Source organism: Urocitellus parryii, chromosome 4 (assembly GCF_045843805.1).
Source record: "Urocitellus parryii isolate mUroPar1 chromosome 4, mUroPar1.hap1, whole genome shotgun sequence".
In the NCBI taxonomy this organism is placed as follows: domain Eukaryota; kingdom Metazoa; phylum Chordata; class Mammalia; order Rodentia; family Sciuridae; genus Urocitellus; species Urocitellus parryii.
In genome coordinates, this window is record NC_135534.1 from 33,046,297 (window position 1) to 33,063,602 (window position 17,306).

General features: G+C 47.2%; 1 protein-coding gene across 11 annotated transcripts in view; it reads left to right on the forward strand.

Moving 5' to 3' along the window:
* The first annotated feature begins 325 nt into the window (after window positions 1-325).
* Wt1 (WT1 transcription factor) overlaps window positions 326-17,306 on the forward strand; it is a 46,361-nt gene continuing 29,380 nt past the window's right edge. For 6 of the 11 annotated variants that reach the window (XM_026404810.2, XM_077797535.1, XM_077797533.1 and 3 more), the window contains exons 1-4: window positions 326-782; window positions 6,343-6,465; window positions 6,884-6,986; window positions 16,580-16,657. In XM_026404810.2, coding sequence (XP_026260595.1) covers window positions 341-782; window positions 6,343-6,465; window positions 6,884-6,986; window positions 16,580-16,657 — 746 coding nt within the window. In that variant the 5' untranslated portion in view covers window positions 326-340. Of the gene's footprint in view, window positions 783-4,633; window positions 4,644-6,342; window positions 6,466-6,883; window positions 6,987-16,579; window positions 16,658-17,306 lie in introns of those variants that run through there. The other 5 variants (XM_026404819.2, XM_026404827.2, XM_077797538.1 and 2 more) reach the window with 3 other exon arrangements.

Genomic DNA, 17,306 nt, shown 5'->3' on the forward strand with positions numbered 1-17,306 from the left:
GGCTCTCCGCAACCCGACAGCCTGCCGGCTCCCCCCTTCCCTCCCTCCCTCCCACTCATTCACCCACCCACCCAGACCCAGGACAGCAGCCCAGGGGCCCCGCCGCCTCCTCGCCGCGATCCTGGACTTCCTCCTGCCACAGGAGCCGGCTTCCACGTGTGCCCCGGAGCCGGCATCTCAGCACACACTCCGCTTGGAGCCTGAGTGCCTTCAGCAGTCTGAGCAGCCGGGGGACCGAAGTCCTGGCGGCATCTGGACCAAGTTAGTCGCTTCCGAGTCCAGCGTCGAGCGTCCGCAGGGCCGGAGGAGCCGCGGGGTGTCCGGAACTGAGCCGCAGCAAATGGGCTCCGACGTGCGGGACTTGAACGCGCTGCTGCCGGCGGTACCCTCTTTGGGTGGCGGTGGCGGCTGCGCTTTGCCAGTGAGCGGCGCCGCGCAGTGGGCGCCAGTGCTGGACTTTGCGCCCCCGGGTGCTTCGGCTTACGGTTCGTTGGGCGGTCCTGCGCCACCGCCGGCTCCGCCGCCACCTCCGCCGCCTCCGCCTCACTCCTTCATCAAACAGGAGCCGAGCTGGGGGGGCGCGGAGCCGCATGAGGAGCAGTGCCTGAGCGCCTTCACCGTCCACTTCTCCGGTCAGTTCACCGGTACAGCTGGAGCCTGTCGCTACGGACCCTTTGGTCCTCCCCCGCCGAGCCAGGCGTCCTCCGGACAGGCCAGGATGTTTCCCAATGCGCCCTACCTGCCAAGCTGCCTCGAGAGCCAGCCTGCTATTCGCAACCAGGGTGAGTAGGCCGGGGAGCGCCCCCTACACGCGGGGGCAGCGGCCCCGGGGCTCTAGTCACCCGTGGCCTCTTCCTTATACTACCCCATCCCATCTCTTAGCCGGCTGCCTGTCCAGAGGCGGCGAGAGTAGCGGTAGCGGCGGCGGGAGAGAGTGTACGTCCGCATCGGCTTTAGACGGCTTGCACGGCAGAGCGAAGTTGGGAGCTCGAAAGTTCGCTTGAGCCGGGAGGCGGTTTGGGGCCTTTCGGAGCTTCCAGGACTGTTAGTCTCCACGCAAATGGGAAGAAGAGACTAGTGCAGTGTATGGTTCTGCCTTGGAAAGAGGTCTTGTTGCTGAAGGTACCACCCAATTGTCGTTAAGCATTGGGTTTTTTAGATATCCAGACTGGATTAGGAGGGGGACAAGCTCGGGATGCTCAGCCTGCGCTGCTTCCGTCGCTGCAAAATGTCAAGAAACATCTCTAGCCCTTAATAACAGTGTTGGCCCGCATTTGGTGTACAGGTACTGGGGAACACTAGAATGAGGGGATGAATGGGCCAGTGACTAGATGGCTTTTTGGAGCATTGTTCGCGTCCGAGTATAGCTCTAGGATATTGTACAATGAAAATCTCTCTGGGGTTTTGAAAAGGCAGAGGTCACGCAGGCTGCAGGGATAGAAGAGAACCCGGTTTATCCGATTCCACGCTCTTGGGAGCCAGATCTTAACTGCAGGCGGTGACATGAGTTCTTCCTTTCAGTGCTACTCGGTGCTTTTTCGTTGTGGGTTTACGGGATTCAGCTGGGGACAAAAAAAAAAAAATTTTTTTAAAAGAGACTTGGGGCTAGAACAAAGGTTTATTCGTCATGTTCAGTCAACATGAAAGGGTCTTGACGCACAATAAGTATGTTTTCTCATCCCGTACTGGAGGCTCCCTGCCTTCGATCAGGGCCAGCGCAGACCCTGTCTTACTGCTCACTGGTAGTTTGGTCTCTTCATTTATTCTCATTTGATTTCTTTGCTGTTGAGAATCTAGACTAATTTGGTTTGGTTCGATATTTTAGGAAATGCTTTGCTAACACAATGGCGGATGCTTTTCCTGGAGCAAAATTAGTGAGGGCCCAGGGACTGGGCTTTTTCTGAAATGCGTGGGATGGAAGATCAGGGTGTGAACTGTTTGCAGAAGGTGTTGCACTCTCAAGTCGCAGAAGGAAAGCTGTTCTTGCCGCCTTGGTCCCTTTCTTCTTAAAGCATGTCTTGAGGCCATTTCTACTTTAGTCCACCTTGGAGCACCTGGCCAATCCAAAATCCCTAGCGAAACCGAAACCGCCCTTTTGGTCAGGAGAATCTGGGATCCGTTTCGTGCGGAGCAACCTTGAGCACACTCAAGGGGTTCCTCCACTCTAGGTCCTTTCAAAATGAAATTAGCAGTTTTTACTTAACGGATAATGGGACAGCTTAGTGTTGATCGCAGAGGTTCCTATTCTCCCATGGAGCCATCTCTGCTTAGCATACAGGTGCTACGTTTTGCGAATCTCCGGGTCTGGTTTTTCATCTGCGAGAGAACAGAGTTGGGCAAACTTGAGCTTGGATCTGGGCAAGAGTTATACACCAGAGGTGCAGAAACATTGCCCTTCTCAGTGTTTGGGGTCAAAACACAGAAGGTACCAGCCCACCTAAATATCGCTGGGCCAGATACAGCTCCACTGTCAGGCAGGTGTATGCTGTGAGCCTTGAGGATTTGTGCTATTTGGAGAGGCTGGAGAAGCAACTGGGATCTAACCTCCTGGGGTCAAAAATACTGTTGTGTCATTATCTTTGTATTTGAGTCCTCTAGGTTGGATTCAGATTTTTGAAACATGGGCTCTGTTGCTTGGATTTGGGTCCAGCCTTTTGCAGGCAGCTCTGTTTTCCTGATCCCATCAATCTGGCATGGGGAGCTGGGAGTGGTCACTACACATCTGGGGAAAATCCAGATTCCTCTAGACAGTCCCAGCTGCCACAAGAATAGAGAAAAAACACTTGAGGGACAAGGACCAGAAGGAGCAGGTGAATGCGAGTTTCCACCCTTACTGCACCTCCAGGGAAAAGCCCGGTGAAGAAGATATCCCTAGACTAAGGTCATATAGCTTGTAATCCAGTTTCTGCCTATGAGTTTTTGCTCCTAGTAAAAACAAATGGATCCAGCATGCCTATCCCTTGGGGCTCACTTGGCAATAGAAGCTGGGTTGGTATGTGAGAAGCTGCTACTTTGGGTAGGCAGCAAGGACGGGCCCTTGAGATTCCACATTTATTCCTTTGGTTTTTCAGGGTCCTGTGGCTGCCCCCAGGTATGCAAGGCCTAATCTGAGGCTTGGAAGGGAGAAGCAAAGATGCCAGCTCTCTCCAGAAAGGGTTACAATGGTGATCATAACTCCCAAGACCAAACTGCAGGCTCTTGGGCTTTGGTTACCTTCCCTCAAGCAGGACCACAGGCAAGGGCAATTGCTGATATTGCTGGCATCCGCTCACCCCGACCCCAAGCTTCTTATAAACACTTTATTTTTCTTGTATTTCATAAGTATAGCTGACATCTTCTAAATATTAATTTAGCAAACATCAACTGCCTACACTATGCCAGGCACTGAAGACTGAATGTTAAGACAATTAATGGCCTCAGGAACCTTTGCAAGAAGCTCACAGCCTGACACTGAAGGACACTTTTATTTCTGGATGAGAAAATTCAGGGGCTAAGAGATTAGGTGTGCAAGAGGTCTCTCAGGTTGTGGTAGAGGTGGAGATTGAAGTGAGACTATTCTAGGGTTCTTTTCTAGAGATCTTGACCCCAGTGTGGAGTTTGATTTGTTCTGCTTAGTTGGACGAGCACTGAACTACTTGTAATGTGTGTGATGGTTGGAAAGTCTGTCTGGGTGTAAGTGGGAGTGAGGACTTTTCTAACCCCAGCCCAAAGCAGGGTTGGGAAGGGAGGGAGAAAGAGAAGGGAGAAGAAAAGGGGAAAGAGAGAAAAGAGAAATGTTGCTTCCAGGCAGCTCTTGATCCCAAAGAACAAGCTCAGGACTAGGCCTTGGATCTCCAGGCTATTGCATGGGCACATGGTCAGAGGAATTAGGCCCGAGGGTCAAAGCGCCCCCCTCCGGTCACACAGGACAGAGTATTTCTTGGGGGAAAGATGTTCCCAATCCCACTACCGCTGTGGTTATCACTTTCAGCCTCCAGAGCACCTTCCTGGCTGTCCATTCCATCCCTTAGCTTCCCCAGGGCTCTGCGGGCAAGGCAGTTCCCGGGATCCTCCGCAGCTGCGGGCGGGGGAGAGGGGTTCAGAGAGTGTCTCGCCTCTCCCAGCGGTCAAGGTTGCGCTCCCTTCCCGGGCCAGGACTAACCGTGGGAAAGGAGCTACCTTGGTTGCTTGGGCCTCTCCCTTCAAGGCCTGTACAAGGAGCCTTTGAACACGCTGCTCCTTCCCGGCTGCAGCTGTCCCTCCTCCAGCCCCCGCCCCCGCTCTCCTCGCCCGCCCCGGCGCAGGGCCCGGGCACGGTGCGCTCTAATCAGCCCTGCGTCCGATAAGCTTCTAATTAAAACAGGCCTCCCTCAGCTCAGCAGGCGCTTTCATCACTGCCCCTCCCGGAGAAACCGAGGGGGTGGTGGTTCGAGACTGGTCTCTGCTGGCGGAGAGGTCGGTGTCCCGTCCGGGAAGGGGACTAGGGAGCCTCACGGGACACCAGCATCCCTGGGCCGGTGCGATTCTGGACCACGGAGTCGGTGCCGAAGCTGCACCCGGGGACCCGCAGCTCCTGCCGCACACTTACTGTTTGAGGACCCAGTCTCCCAAGACCGCGTGGGCCTCGGGTCACTGCCTGCTCATCAGCTCAGGAATGGAGAAGGGTTTGTCTATAGAAAATTTCTTTCTCGCTTTTATTTCCACCTCCTCCTCATTTAAAAAAAGCCCTTTCAGAAATTCGGTCTTCCCTCTGGGCAAAAATGGGTACCGAGAGCCAAATTTCGTTTGTAAGCTGATTTGGAGGCCTCAGACGGCCAGGCCTCCGCTCCCTAAAAGAAGTTCCTGGAAGCCTAAGCGTGCTCACCCACGCCCAAGAGCTAACTGGAAGGGGGTTACCTGTCCTTACTCAGCAGGCAAGAAATGGAGGGTTTCATGTAGACTATAAAAGCTGGTGGTTTCTTAAACCACCAATCTTTGGCACCAATCTTTGCCTGACCTATACCATCCAGGTGATTCCAATTCGTTCCCTCCTTCCATCCCTCTCTGAAACACCACGGAAGGGAGCTGTGTTTTATTGCCACATAGTGAACAAAAGAGACTCGATTTTGGGGGAGTGGGGGGAGGGTGGATGACTGTGTTCCAAAGATGGAGGTCATTGGCCTCCAATCCCTGTCCTGAACAAGTCTTCTTGGACACTTGTTGCAGAACCGTTTGCCCTGCCTCAGTCCTGGGAATTTTATGAGGTTTGAAGATCCAGAGCAGTTGAAAAGACCTGGGGCTGGCTGTAGTGGCCTTGCAGGGAGGGAGCCCCAATGTGAATGTCCTGCCCCACTTCCTTGCCACTTGTTTTGAACCTCAGGTCACAGCCTTCAGAGCTTGAGCATAGATGAAAGGTCTCCGGAGTGACCTTTAGCGAGGATACTTCCCCCCCCCCCCTGGGGGCACCAACAATTTTCAAAAAGTGAGTGGATTGAATAGGTTTAAAGCAAATTTAATAACAGCATAAAAGCCTACTTTTCCAACTGAGACACCACATTCCTTTTCTCATCTTTGAGGGACATGGAAGAACCGTGATAGTTTCTCGGTAGGCAAACTGGGCACTGCCATGGAGGGAAAGGGAGATATATTACCAGGTATATAGTACCACCTTGAAAGAACCCCGTTTTTTTGGTCGGTGGTGTGAGGGAGTTGCCAGGTGGATCAAGAGAGGTAGGGGGACATGGGTCTGGGGTTAAGGTTTCCGGGGCCGACTTTCCCCCTCTCACTTCCCCCGCCCCAGCTTTCCCTAGGGCCCAGGGTGTTGTGGTGTCGGTTGTGCAGCCCAGACAGATAACATGACTCGGTAATTACTCCCCCCATTTAAAACGCAGGCCGAGTAATTAATGAAAGTTGGTGCGCGGGGCCCCTGATTTACAGCTCAGAGTCAGTGCGGAGTCAGCCCAGCAGATTCATTTCGCTCGCCCATGCTGCCCCAGCGCGAGAACCGCGGTTTGTTTTGGGGGGAGAACAACTTTCTCCGCCCTGCAGGCGACAGGTTTTTATACCTAATCTGCCGTCGGAGGTTCGGTTTAGAAGCGACAGTCACAGTGGAAGATAAAAGCATAGACAGATTGGGAAACAGCGGGAAACTCTGCGTTTGGGCTGGGAATGAATGGGGAACCTGTTGGAGATCCTTCTCCAGGATTTGGGCCTCGGCTTCCCGCCGGGAAGTCTTGGGCAGGTGGAGCAGAATTATATCCTCTGCGGTGAACCCGAATTCAGTGGTGAGGCATCCCTCCGCCCTGATTCTGGTTCAGATCCAGGGTCCCTACCTCCCCAGGAGCTTCGCTGACGCTGAGCTTGTCTTCTCGGCCTCTCCTGCAGGATACAGCACAGTCACCTTCGACGGGACGCCCAGCTATGGTCACACGCCCTCGCACCATGCCGCGCAGTTCCCCAATCATTCCTTCAAGCACGAGGACCCCATGGGCCAGCAGGGATCTCTGGGTAAGCCGGTGGCGATGATGTGTGTGGGTCTTTACACGCTTTTTCTAGACAATTGCCCCTTTCCCGGAATTTTCAACCTATACCAAGTTGGGGAAGAGAAAAGAGGACATCCAAAGGAATCTTAGGAATAATTAGGCAAATTTCATCATTTAGAACGATGTTCTCTCCTTCCATCCCCAGTGCGTTAAGTAGAGCGCTGCTCAACCAAGTCTACGTTTATCCCGAGAGCTTTTTCGGGCCACGCGTTGACTGCTATGGGAATGTAAAGCTTTTAGCTTGCTACAATCTGGGCGGCCTCAATGAACACGCCCCAGAATGCAGGCCCCAGTGCCCTCAGCTCAGCATGCCGTGTCCCCTACCCGCTGTCCATAGCACTCGTGGGGTGCGCTCAAACTGCTGTCTTTGGCTCTCTCTTCAGGCGAGCAGCAGTACTCCGTGCCGCCCCCGGTTTATGGCTGCCATACCCCCACCGACAGCTGCACGGGGAGCCAGGCCCTGCTGCTGAGGACGCCCTACAGCAGGTAAGAAGTTGCTGAGCAGTGTGATGGGTCCTGGGAACTCTCCAGGTGGCGGGAACATCAGACACCGGGCAGCACTGACTGCAGGCATGCAGGGTTCTGGAGTCAAAAGACCCCTTCACTTTTCTACCTGGCCCAAAAGCAAATCTCCCTCGTCTCCTGGTTGTTTTTTGTTTGGGATATAAATGAGGGCAATTGCTGTATGGAACTAAAGAAGGAGCCCACTTCCAGAGAAGTGATTTTTTAAAAGACTCTTTCCTGGGAGTTTTATAACTTCCTCCGTACTAAAGATTGAACAGGGAGTCCATCCCTCTCTATTCTTCCCCTTCACCCGCTGGCCACACTGGCCAGAATACTTAGACGGCACTTACGGTGGTCCACATCCTTCTCTCCACCCAACCAACTAGACTTTTGGCCTGCAATGCTTTGTAAGCGTCTTTCCCAGCATCGTCGTGGCTGTGCGCCGGGGCACGACCCCAGCATGGGTGCCACAAGATGATCGGGTCATACGTAGCAGGGCCTGGCGTGTGCCTTGCTCCAGCCCGCAACACCGTCTTGCTCTTCGCTGGAGGCAAAAGACCAGCCCCCCCTTTTAAGCTCCTCCCCCGAGGCCCTTTATCCTTCTCTTCCCCCAAATTTATTTTTCAACTTTGGGTGAACTTGGCCGGCATCCCGCGTCCCTGATAGGGTTGCCTAGTAACTGTGGCGCACACCCCGGCCTGCGCTGGGCGGGAAGGTGGGGCGGGGGCAGGAAAGTGTCCTCGCTGCTGCCCTTGTGGCCCAGGATTGGGCGCGCATTACCTCATAGCCTCCCCTTCCCCGGGTGCTGCGGGGATCCTGACACCGACTGCCCCCAAACCCATCCCCATCCTCCCGCCCCTCCGCGCGGAGACCCGGGGCTGACGTCAAGGGAAGGAGGTAGTGAGGTAATGAAGGAAGGAAAAGCGCCTGTCTTGGGAGATTGGGTGGGGGAATGGCCGCGCCTGGGGACCTCCCGTCACGCAGGTGGAGGAGGGGTGCGTCCTTGTTATTGAGTATGCAGCAGCGCATCCCAATGTCCCAGCTGCACTTCTGAGATTGTGCCTGGGACTGGTCTGACTCTCTCACCCCGGACATCATTTCCTAAAAGTTTCTAGAAAGGTATAAGGTCGTGCTTCTTCTGTTTCTGACGCCTGAAGAACGCAGACTTAAAACCTTTACTTTTTATCTGAAAATTTGATATATTTAATCGGATCTTTTGGTGGGGGGAAGTTGGGAGAAGCAGAGAAATGGATGAAGGTCACACTGAGGCCAGTAGTCACACCTGCGCACCCTGCTTTTGCTCCCTCCCTAGCTAGAAACCATTTTTGTTCTGGCATCACAGACCAGCAGACCCACCTTCTACCCCAAGCCTGCCATCTAGGCCTCCTCTCGGTGGTCAAGTCACCGAATGGTTACAGAATTCATATCCATTCTGTGCTGAAACCCCTTACCTTAGCAGAACTGTGGCACCTGGGCCATTGACATCCTTCTTAAGCTGCTTACTCCTGTTTATTGCCGGGGTGTCATTGCTGTTATTTTAGTAGCTGTAAGGGGACCAGTTGAAATAGTTCCCTATGGGAACACCTTGGCACCATGTGGAGTTTCCCCCAAGTCACACCCCAGGCTAGAGGAAGACTCTGGTATAGGAGTGGGCATTCTTGATGAAGGCTCCATATCTCCTTGGGATTTGAGGACTAGGAGGTGTTGATGTCTTTCGCAGTAGTGATGATCTGCTACATGCAGATCCCTTGCTCCTCTTTCTGCCAAGCCTGGACTCTGTGGGACTCTAGGAGGGGGCCCATCAGAGAAGCTGAGCAGCCTAAACAGAAGAGTTCCAGGATAAAGTAATCACAACCAGTGGTTTAATGGTAGTTCTCCAAACCACATCCCTGAGGTGGATTTTGATTTAGGGCTGAATTTGTGACTACTGTGGAAGTAGACAGGTCATTCAGATGTTTTTGTTTGTTTGTTGTTCTCCTCCTCCTCCTCCTCTTTTTTTTAAAAAAACTTTTTTTGGTGTTGGAAATTGAATCCAGGGCCTTGATCATGTTAAGCACAGGCTCTGCCACTAAGCACACCCCTAGTCCCTGGTTGTATTTTATATACAAATTTCCTTCCTTCCTTCCTTCTTTCATTCCTTCCTTTCTTTTGTCCTCCTTCCCTCCCTTCTTTTTGGTACCAGGGATTGAACCCAGGGACACTCAGCCACTGAGCCACATCTCTAGCCCCTTTTTATTTTTTATTTTGAGACAGGGTCTTGCTAAGTTGCTTAGGGACTCACTAAATTGCTGAAACTGGCTTCAAACTTGTGATCTTCCTGCCTCAGCCTCCTGAGCTGCTGCGATTACAGGCGTGTGCTTCGTGCCTGGCAAATTTTCACATTTTCGAATCCGGCTTCTAATTGGTCACTATAGAAAGCAATTTTGTTAGATTCATCTTTTAGAAATATATGAAGACCACTAAAAGAAGATGTTCTTCTTTCTATGTAATTATGAAACTTTCTTTGGTTTTGTTTTTACATGAATTCTATCCTACAATTTTCTTCTGTTATAGAAATTTCCTCAGAAACATCTCAAAAAAGAATTTGTGACCCCTGTAGGAAAAGAGTTTGCTCCCTTAAAGTATGTGCTTTTGACGTTCCAGCCAACCTAAATTCACAACATTGCCAATCACTTTTCCAAATCATGTCCCTCCCATGTACTAATGATGAATGGATAGGTAAACAGATGTTTTACAACTGGGCCTGTGCACCAACATTACTGTAGTTATATGGTTTTTTCTTTCCTATTCTAAAATAAATTTGAAGGGTATTTAAATGCTTTTGTGAATGCCATGTTTGAAAAACATAGAAAATAAGATGAAATTTTAATTGTCCAATGGCTTACCTTTTGAATTTTATATATTCACTAGTTCTTTCTCCTAGTCCCTGGGTCCATTCCTTTTTCTTTCTAAAATTGGGGCCTCTTGGGAAAGACTTGCTTGTATCTTGTTTGCTTTGTTGCATTTGACCCTCTGAGACAGACTGCTCAGCTTTTCCCCACCATTTCCTCTCCCCTCCCCCACACAAAGCTTTTGTCTCCCCAGACTTGGACTCTTCTTTTTCTTCTCAACCTGAAATGGTGGCAGTGGTATATATCTGATATAAAATAAGCAGTGTACACTGTGAATTTACTTTGAGAAATCTCAAGAAGTTCCCCTTCTTTCCTTGTCCCTTGCATAATTCTCTCCTCTCTCTCAGGTAACAGATCTGAGAAGTTACAGCTGCTCACATTATTGTGTGAATATGAACAGCAATGAATAGAAAATACCCCTACTCAACTCACAGGAAGTGATTGGAAATGGTTTCCCTTATCCATCTGTCCTAGGCCCCTGGCCCCCTAATACTAAGGTGGGCAATTTTGTCTAAACGTCACCAAAGCTTCTGAAACCAGATGCTGGCCTTTATGGAACCCAGTGACCACAGCTGGATGAAAGCATGATTCCTTATAATAAGCCATGCTAGTTGTGTGCTGTTGGGCACTCTGCCAAGGGCTTCTTCAGTTCCCTCATTTAGCCTTTCTGACTACTCATGACAAAATTAGACTCAATTTGACGTTTGTTCTCAAGGTTATACAGTAAGTGAGAATTGGAACCAGGATTTGATTCTCAGTCTTTCTAACTTCAAAGATTGTGCTCTGAATCACAAGTAATGCTGGACCACTCACTGTTCTTTGTCTGGATAATTCCCTTATACTTACTTCCATGCCTGCACCTTTTTCTGGTAAATAATAAGAGCAAATGCTTATGTAGATTTACTGTGCACCAGGTCTCATTGTAAGCACCTTACAAATCCTGACGACTTCTTTAATCCCCATAAAAACAAGTCAACTCCCATTTTACAGAGGAAGAAGCTGAGGCCCTGAGAGGTGAACCTCCCCAGTGTGACACAGTAAGGGATAGATTTGTTGTTCAGATTCAAGTAGTGAGCTTTCAGAATCCATCCTCCTTCCCTCTGCACCCAAGTGGATAATTGCCATTCTCTTTTTGAAGATGGCATTTGTCCTGGGTCTTACTGGAGGACTTTATCCCCCACAGTTGTGAAAGTCTTTTACAATCCCTAGAAAGCTCTCAGTGGCTTAGGGGCAGCATTTTCCTTGGTGAATACTGTTAGAAATGGACTTGAGCTTTCTCCTGAAATCCTAACTCACAAAACAGCTGTCTTTCAAACTCTAGACCACTCCAGCTCTCTCATTACCAATGGGCATGAACTACTGGGGAGAAGCTCAGTACAGGCACCTAAAGAATTCCAGGGCATGGACCTTTCTGTCCATTCATCTGACCCAGGAGGACTGACTACTTTGTGCTTGTCTAGAAGCAAGATCCCAGGAAGGGCAGACCCCATTGATGTCCAGCGAGTAGGGGGTGGGCAGTGAAGTCCAACCTCTGAATATCACCTCACCAGGCAGCCAGCTGAACCTTCCCTTCTTTCTTCCCTTGCTCCATCTTCTCCAGTCCCCTTCTCTCTCTTTTGCTTGCTGTCCTTGGAGCCCTTACTGCGCCTACTTCATGAATTGATCCTCCGAGCTGTTTTGAAAAGTTCTGGACTTTAAAGCATATTCCCATTCACACTGATTTTTAAAAAGACATTCTGTTTTTTTTTTTCTCTTTTTATTCCTTTATTAGTTTTGTGTATCTTTCTTTAGCTACTGTGCTGGATAAATGAGGATATATCCATTTCCTCTATTTTGGCCCTTTATCAGGTAATACTGCTTCAACTCTGGAAGTATACTGCCTTTCATATGAGAGAAACCTCCATGGCAGCCATAAGGGTTCTGTGAATCTCAGCATCTGCAGGTCAATGGGAAGTGCATCACTCACCATTTGGGTTGGTCTCAGACGTAGACATAAATCAGATGACAACTGGTGCTTAAGAAAATAAAGGCATAATTAATAACGTCTCTTTTCATGTGCACCCATGTGAGTGTTACTTGGTGTTTTCACCTAGTACAATACTACTATTTGCTTTCCGCACAGGTAGGCAAAATGGAAGATCTCAAATACTTTGTCTCATGGTAGATAGTGTTATCAAAGCCACAGGCTTGAACTGAGCTTGTCTCCAGGGATAAGGAAAAATCAGTTCCAAATATTTCTGTTAATTTTTGTGCTGACCAAGTGTTTATTAATAAAAATCACACCCCCAGTGGGGTTTTCTCTGGAGAGCTTGAGAGAAATTATAATACCAAGAAAGTGACTATGAAATAATTATTCACTGTAGCCTGCTGGGCAGAAAGTTCAGGCAGGCAGCTTCCAAGATGCTTTGGAGGAAAGAGCAGGAAAGGGCCATGTGGATGTCTGCATGCAGCCTTAGCATGAACCTTGGTTAGTAGGTAGGGGTCTTTCCCTTAGTATGGAACAGGGCCATGATAGGAGAAACTGGAAAACATCATGAATTCATATCACAGAAACCAGTTAGCTCAACTTTTTTTTTTTTTTTTTTTTTTTTTGGATCCAGTGGGGGAAACTTTTCTAGTACCAAGATGCTACTTTGCAAACAGCTAGCAATCATGTGGCAGAAGAAACCCTAATCTCAGCAAGGCTGAAAGATTCTGGTCCAGTGGTGACATGAACCTTTCTTTCTTGTCCTGCCCAACATAGTAAACACTTAAGATGCAAAATGTGCTCGGATCACACGTGCATTTGAAGAGTGGGGGAGTCCTGGTCTAGATAATAGCTGAGGTTTTTTTTTTTTTTTCCTTCCTTTCTTTTTGTGCAAAGGTCGAGAACTCAGTAATACTGCAGTCCAGGCCAAAACAAACTCTATATGATGTACTACTGATTTCCTTTTAAGTTCCCTTTTTTGCTCAGACTGACTTCCTTTTATTTTACTCCAAATTGCATTAATCCCAGTTATAGTAGTTTCTTTCCTCTCTCCCTTGCTTCTAACTTCAAACATATTTTTTTTTAACATAGGAAACAAGTGACTTTTTTTTTTTTAAAAAAAGATCTACTTTAAAAAATAAAGGATCCCATGACTTTGGAATATATTTTGGCAGCCTGCAGTTTCAGAGTTCACTTCCAAACAGGCAGAGTTCAAGCTGAAATGCCTACGTGACCACCATTGTGGTCACCGTGAGCCAAACTACCTGCTTATCTGATCTCCTCTGGGAATGAGATAGTCGACACCTACAGTGGTCATTTAATAATTAGAGGTTTTATTTGCGAGAGGCCATGTGCACTTCCATGATGAGAGCTGGGTGTTGACTGATTGCCCAAGGAGATCAGAGCCCAAGCATGCTTAGGCCTGGTATTTTTAGCCCAAGTTCACATTCTGTCCTCTCTCCGGCAGCAGTTATTGTTACTGTTGTCATTGACTTCCATAGGAAAGGTTGTGCCAGCCAGGCCGACTGACCAAGCCACCACGGAGCCCCAGCCAGCAGAAGGCAGGATGTGGTTAAAACTGAGCTCCGATCCTATCTCAGGAAACCTATTAGTAGCTTGGGGATTTTCTGGAAGTCCTTCTCTCCCATCCGCTATCCCCACCTCCTGTCCCCTTCTCGGGGTTTGCAGGCTGAGCTTACAGGACAACTTGAATCACAAAGTGGGGTTCCTCTTGGGACCTTAGTTCACTGAAGTGGATGCCTGGGCATCTTTCACCATTGTGCCTTCCTGGGAACGGAGTTGGTCAGAATATTCCCTGGAGCATGTTCTCTTCAATCTCCAGATTCTTGTCTGTATTATTTAGTGGTAGTGAGAGGACTAGGCTTAGAGGTCAAGTAATGCCTGGGGGACATCAAGCATGCCAGCACTAGGCACTTTTCGGAGTCCCAGTTCTCATCTCATAAATGGAGGTCATAATTATGCTGATGTCACAAAATTGTTATGCGTGTTACTGAGGATGTATGTAAGTGCTATGCAAATTTTGATAGGTTAGAAGAGATTCAATTATATTAATTATCTGTATCATCTTAAAAGAGCCATTTCTTTAAAAAAAAACATTTTTAGTTGTACATGGGCACGATACTTTTATTTAAATTTATTTATTTATGTGGTGCTGAGGATTGAACCCAGGGCCTTACACATGCAAGGCAAGCACTCTACCACTGAGCCATAACCCCAGCTTCCTTTCTTTGAGCCTCAGAATATCCCCATAAAAGTTAGAATGACAGATCAATATTCCCATTTAATGGATCAGAATATTGAGGTCCAGAGAACTGAACTGTGCTTTGCTTAATGTCCCCAAACTTATAAGAACCACCATCCAATGGAAACATAATGCAAGTTATTCATGTAATTTAAAATTTGCCATTACGCACCTTAAAACCAATTATAATAAGAACATATAAAATTAATTTTGAAATGTTATAGTTAACACTTTAACCCATTCTAGCCCAAATCTTATTTCAGTGTATGGCACTGTCCATAGTTCCAGTGCTCAGTAGCCACATGTGGCTGGTAGCTATCATATTGGACAATGCAGAACAGAGCATTTATTAAGCAATCACTAGGAAGATACATACACATTTAAGACACAGACCCTGTATTTGAGAAAGTTTGCATTCTGGGGACCAAGGAAATGGCCTTAAAACATTTTTTTTTTCGTGTTATCCTCCTATGTGGGGACCCTTTGGAATCAGTGGGACTGTGCTTTTAAGTCTGAGAAAGTTTCTGAATCATAAAGTTAGATATTTTGGGTTTGCACATAAACTTCTGTCACTCATCATCTTTTCCCATCATATTCTTCATCTTATGCAAAGATTAAATAATTTCAGAAAGATCCCACATCCCCAAAGGGCCTAGAAAAATTGTCAGCTGGGGCTGAGTGATTTTAGTTGGTGAACAATTTTTTAAAAATTAGTGACAAAAATATAGAGCTACCTGGGGAATACAATGCCTGTTGGCTGAGATTAATGGCAAGATTAATAAATGGATTGCTTGATGAAAAGGTGCAGGAGAACAAAAACCAGTGGAAAGATTGTGGAGGAGGCCGCTTATTAATGAACTGTCAGCCCAAAGAAAGTTCAAGAAACTCTCCTGTGGTAAATGCGGCAGGCTGGCACTTCTAATAAAAGTTGGGGTCCTTCAGGAATTAATTACACTAGCCTTACAGCAAGAATTTGTGGAATTGCGAAATGTAGTGGCACAGACCAGCACGGGCTGCTGTTGCAAACAGGGAAGCTGCAGGAGAAAGTAATCATTTTTTTCATTGATATGTAGGATATTGTAGTAGCATAATAGCCAGTTGGACATGGGGATGAATGATGGGGTCCAGATACACGCTGACTAATGAAATTATGCATACTTGGAGTTTGAAGTCACTTCACTTTTCATATGCAAAGTTCCCTCCTGCAATCTGATTTCCTCCTTATCCCATGTGCCCAACACCAAGGAGTTCCAAATAATTTGCAGAGTGATTATATGTGAGTCAGATGGACTCCACCATGATTTATCAAGCTATGCAGAGGGAGCCCAGTATTCATTTATTCCATGTTGCTGGAATTTCTCTTATCCCTCCACAAGTCCCTAGTTCAGTTGGCCTGAGCAAACCCTCTCTGAATTAAAAATTAGTGTTGCAACGGAAAGGAATGCCATGACAAGACGGAGATTGTCCAGGATTTGGGATCTGATATCACACGGTAGATATTGAAGGCTGCTTATCTTCTTTCACTTCTGCCACGAAGGTAGAGTGAACATTTTCTCCTGTAATGTGTTTAGACGTGAGGTTTCCAGACAAACCATTAATCTCTAGGGTCTCTGGTTTCATAATTAACTATTTCAGTTCTGGCCTCAATTTATTGTCAATAGGTCTTAGTAATTCAGATTTCTGGTAATTGATTTATATGCTGATTTTCTTAGGAATAAGATAAACATAAAGGAGAAAGAAAGGCTTTTGATTGGTTTGCATGGTGGTGTGTTTTTTCTTTTGGGAATCTTAATGTAAATCATTGGCTGCTTTTTTTTTTTTTTTTTTTTTTAAAAACTCCATTTGACTCGTACCAGGATTATAAAACTTATATAGAGAATAATTCCTTCAGCTGGGCACAAAGTTTATCATCCTCTTTCTTTGGCTTGTCACATCCTTGTGTGTTAGGCTATCCATCACCCATCACTCGGACTTTTCAGGCCCTCATAATCCACATGATACTTATCCTTTTGATTAAAACAACTTAATGGCCTTTTCACGAATAATTAATCTGCTGCCTTTTGACTCTCAGCTCCAGGCTTTTAACTTTAATGTTGAGTTATCCAGCCTGTGTTGCCTTTCAAAGTTTCCCTCCCGTCAGTCTCTTCTCCTCCAAGGTTTAAGACCTCTTTAGAAATGCCAGTGTTTGCTATACTAAGGTTTTGTAAAAAGCTTCCAAATTACCCTCACATCCCTTCTGCTGTGTGTGAAGTGAATAACTGTTCAGAAATCAGTGGGATGGAATGAAAATAATTTCAGACACACATATTCTGTCATTCTGGAAAATGCAAAGGCTTGCACTGTAAAGACAGATTAAAACTCCATTGCTTTTGAAGACAATTGTATTTGTGCGTGTGAGTGTGCATGCACAGGTGTGCATGGTTATATGTTTCTAACTCTGGATGTTTTCCAACAGTGACAATTTATATCAGATGACCTCCCAGCTTGAATGCATGACCTGGAATCAGATGAACTTAGGAGCCACCTTAAAGGGGTAAGGTTTTTATTCCATTGCCCTTCAACAGCGACTTCTACCTATTCAAGTCATTTTAAAGGTGCTTATAACTTACAAAGGGTGTACAGTTTTAGAAAAATGTAGCATTAAAATGTTTTCTTCTGTCCTCCAGTTGGTGGGCTGTGTTCATTAAATTTTCAAAAACACAAACGGGATGTTTTGTCTGGACTAAGGGAATTGAGAATATTGGAGACATTTAATATGGTCTCTCCTTGTTGAATGTTTTAAAATTCTGCAAGGTTGTGTCCATGCAGCCTTGTTTAATGTTAATATTTGGCTAGCAGCATCACAGATGTTAACCATTATACTATCTTATCCAAGAAATGCTTTGCATGTAAAAAATCCAGAATCCAAATTATTATCTGTGTGAGGATGATTTGGAAAATCCAAAGTCAGATGTGCTCATACCTAATTGCACCAACAGGTTTTGCTCACACACAATATACAGCCACCATAGAGAAAAAGTTCAGTTGCCGAACATAGGAGCTTCTCCTTGCAACTAAAAATGAAGGAAGGATGGAACACAGGTGTGTGGGGCTGGCTTTCACCAACAAAAGAACTCACTTTGTTTTCTAATAAGTCTTAAGGAGCTGGCAGTAGGATACCACACTCATGAAGTGCTTGTGAT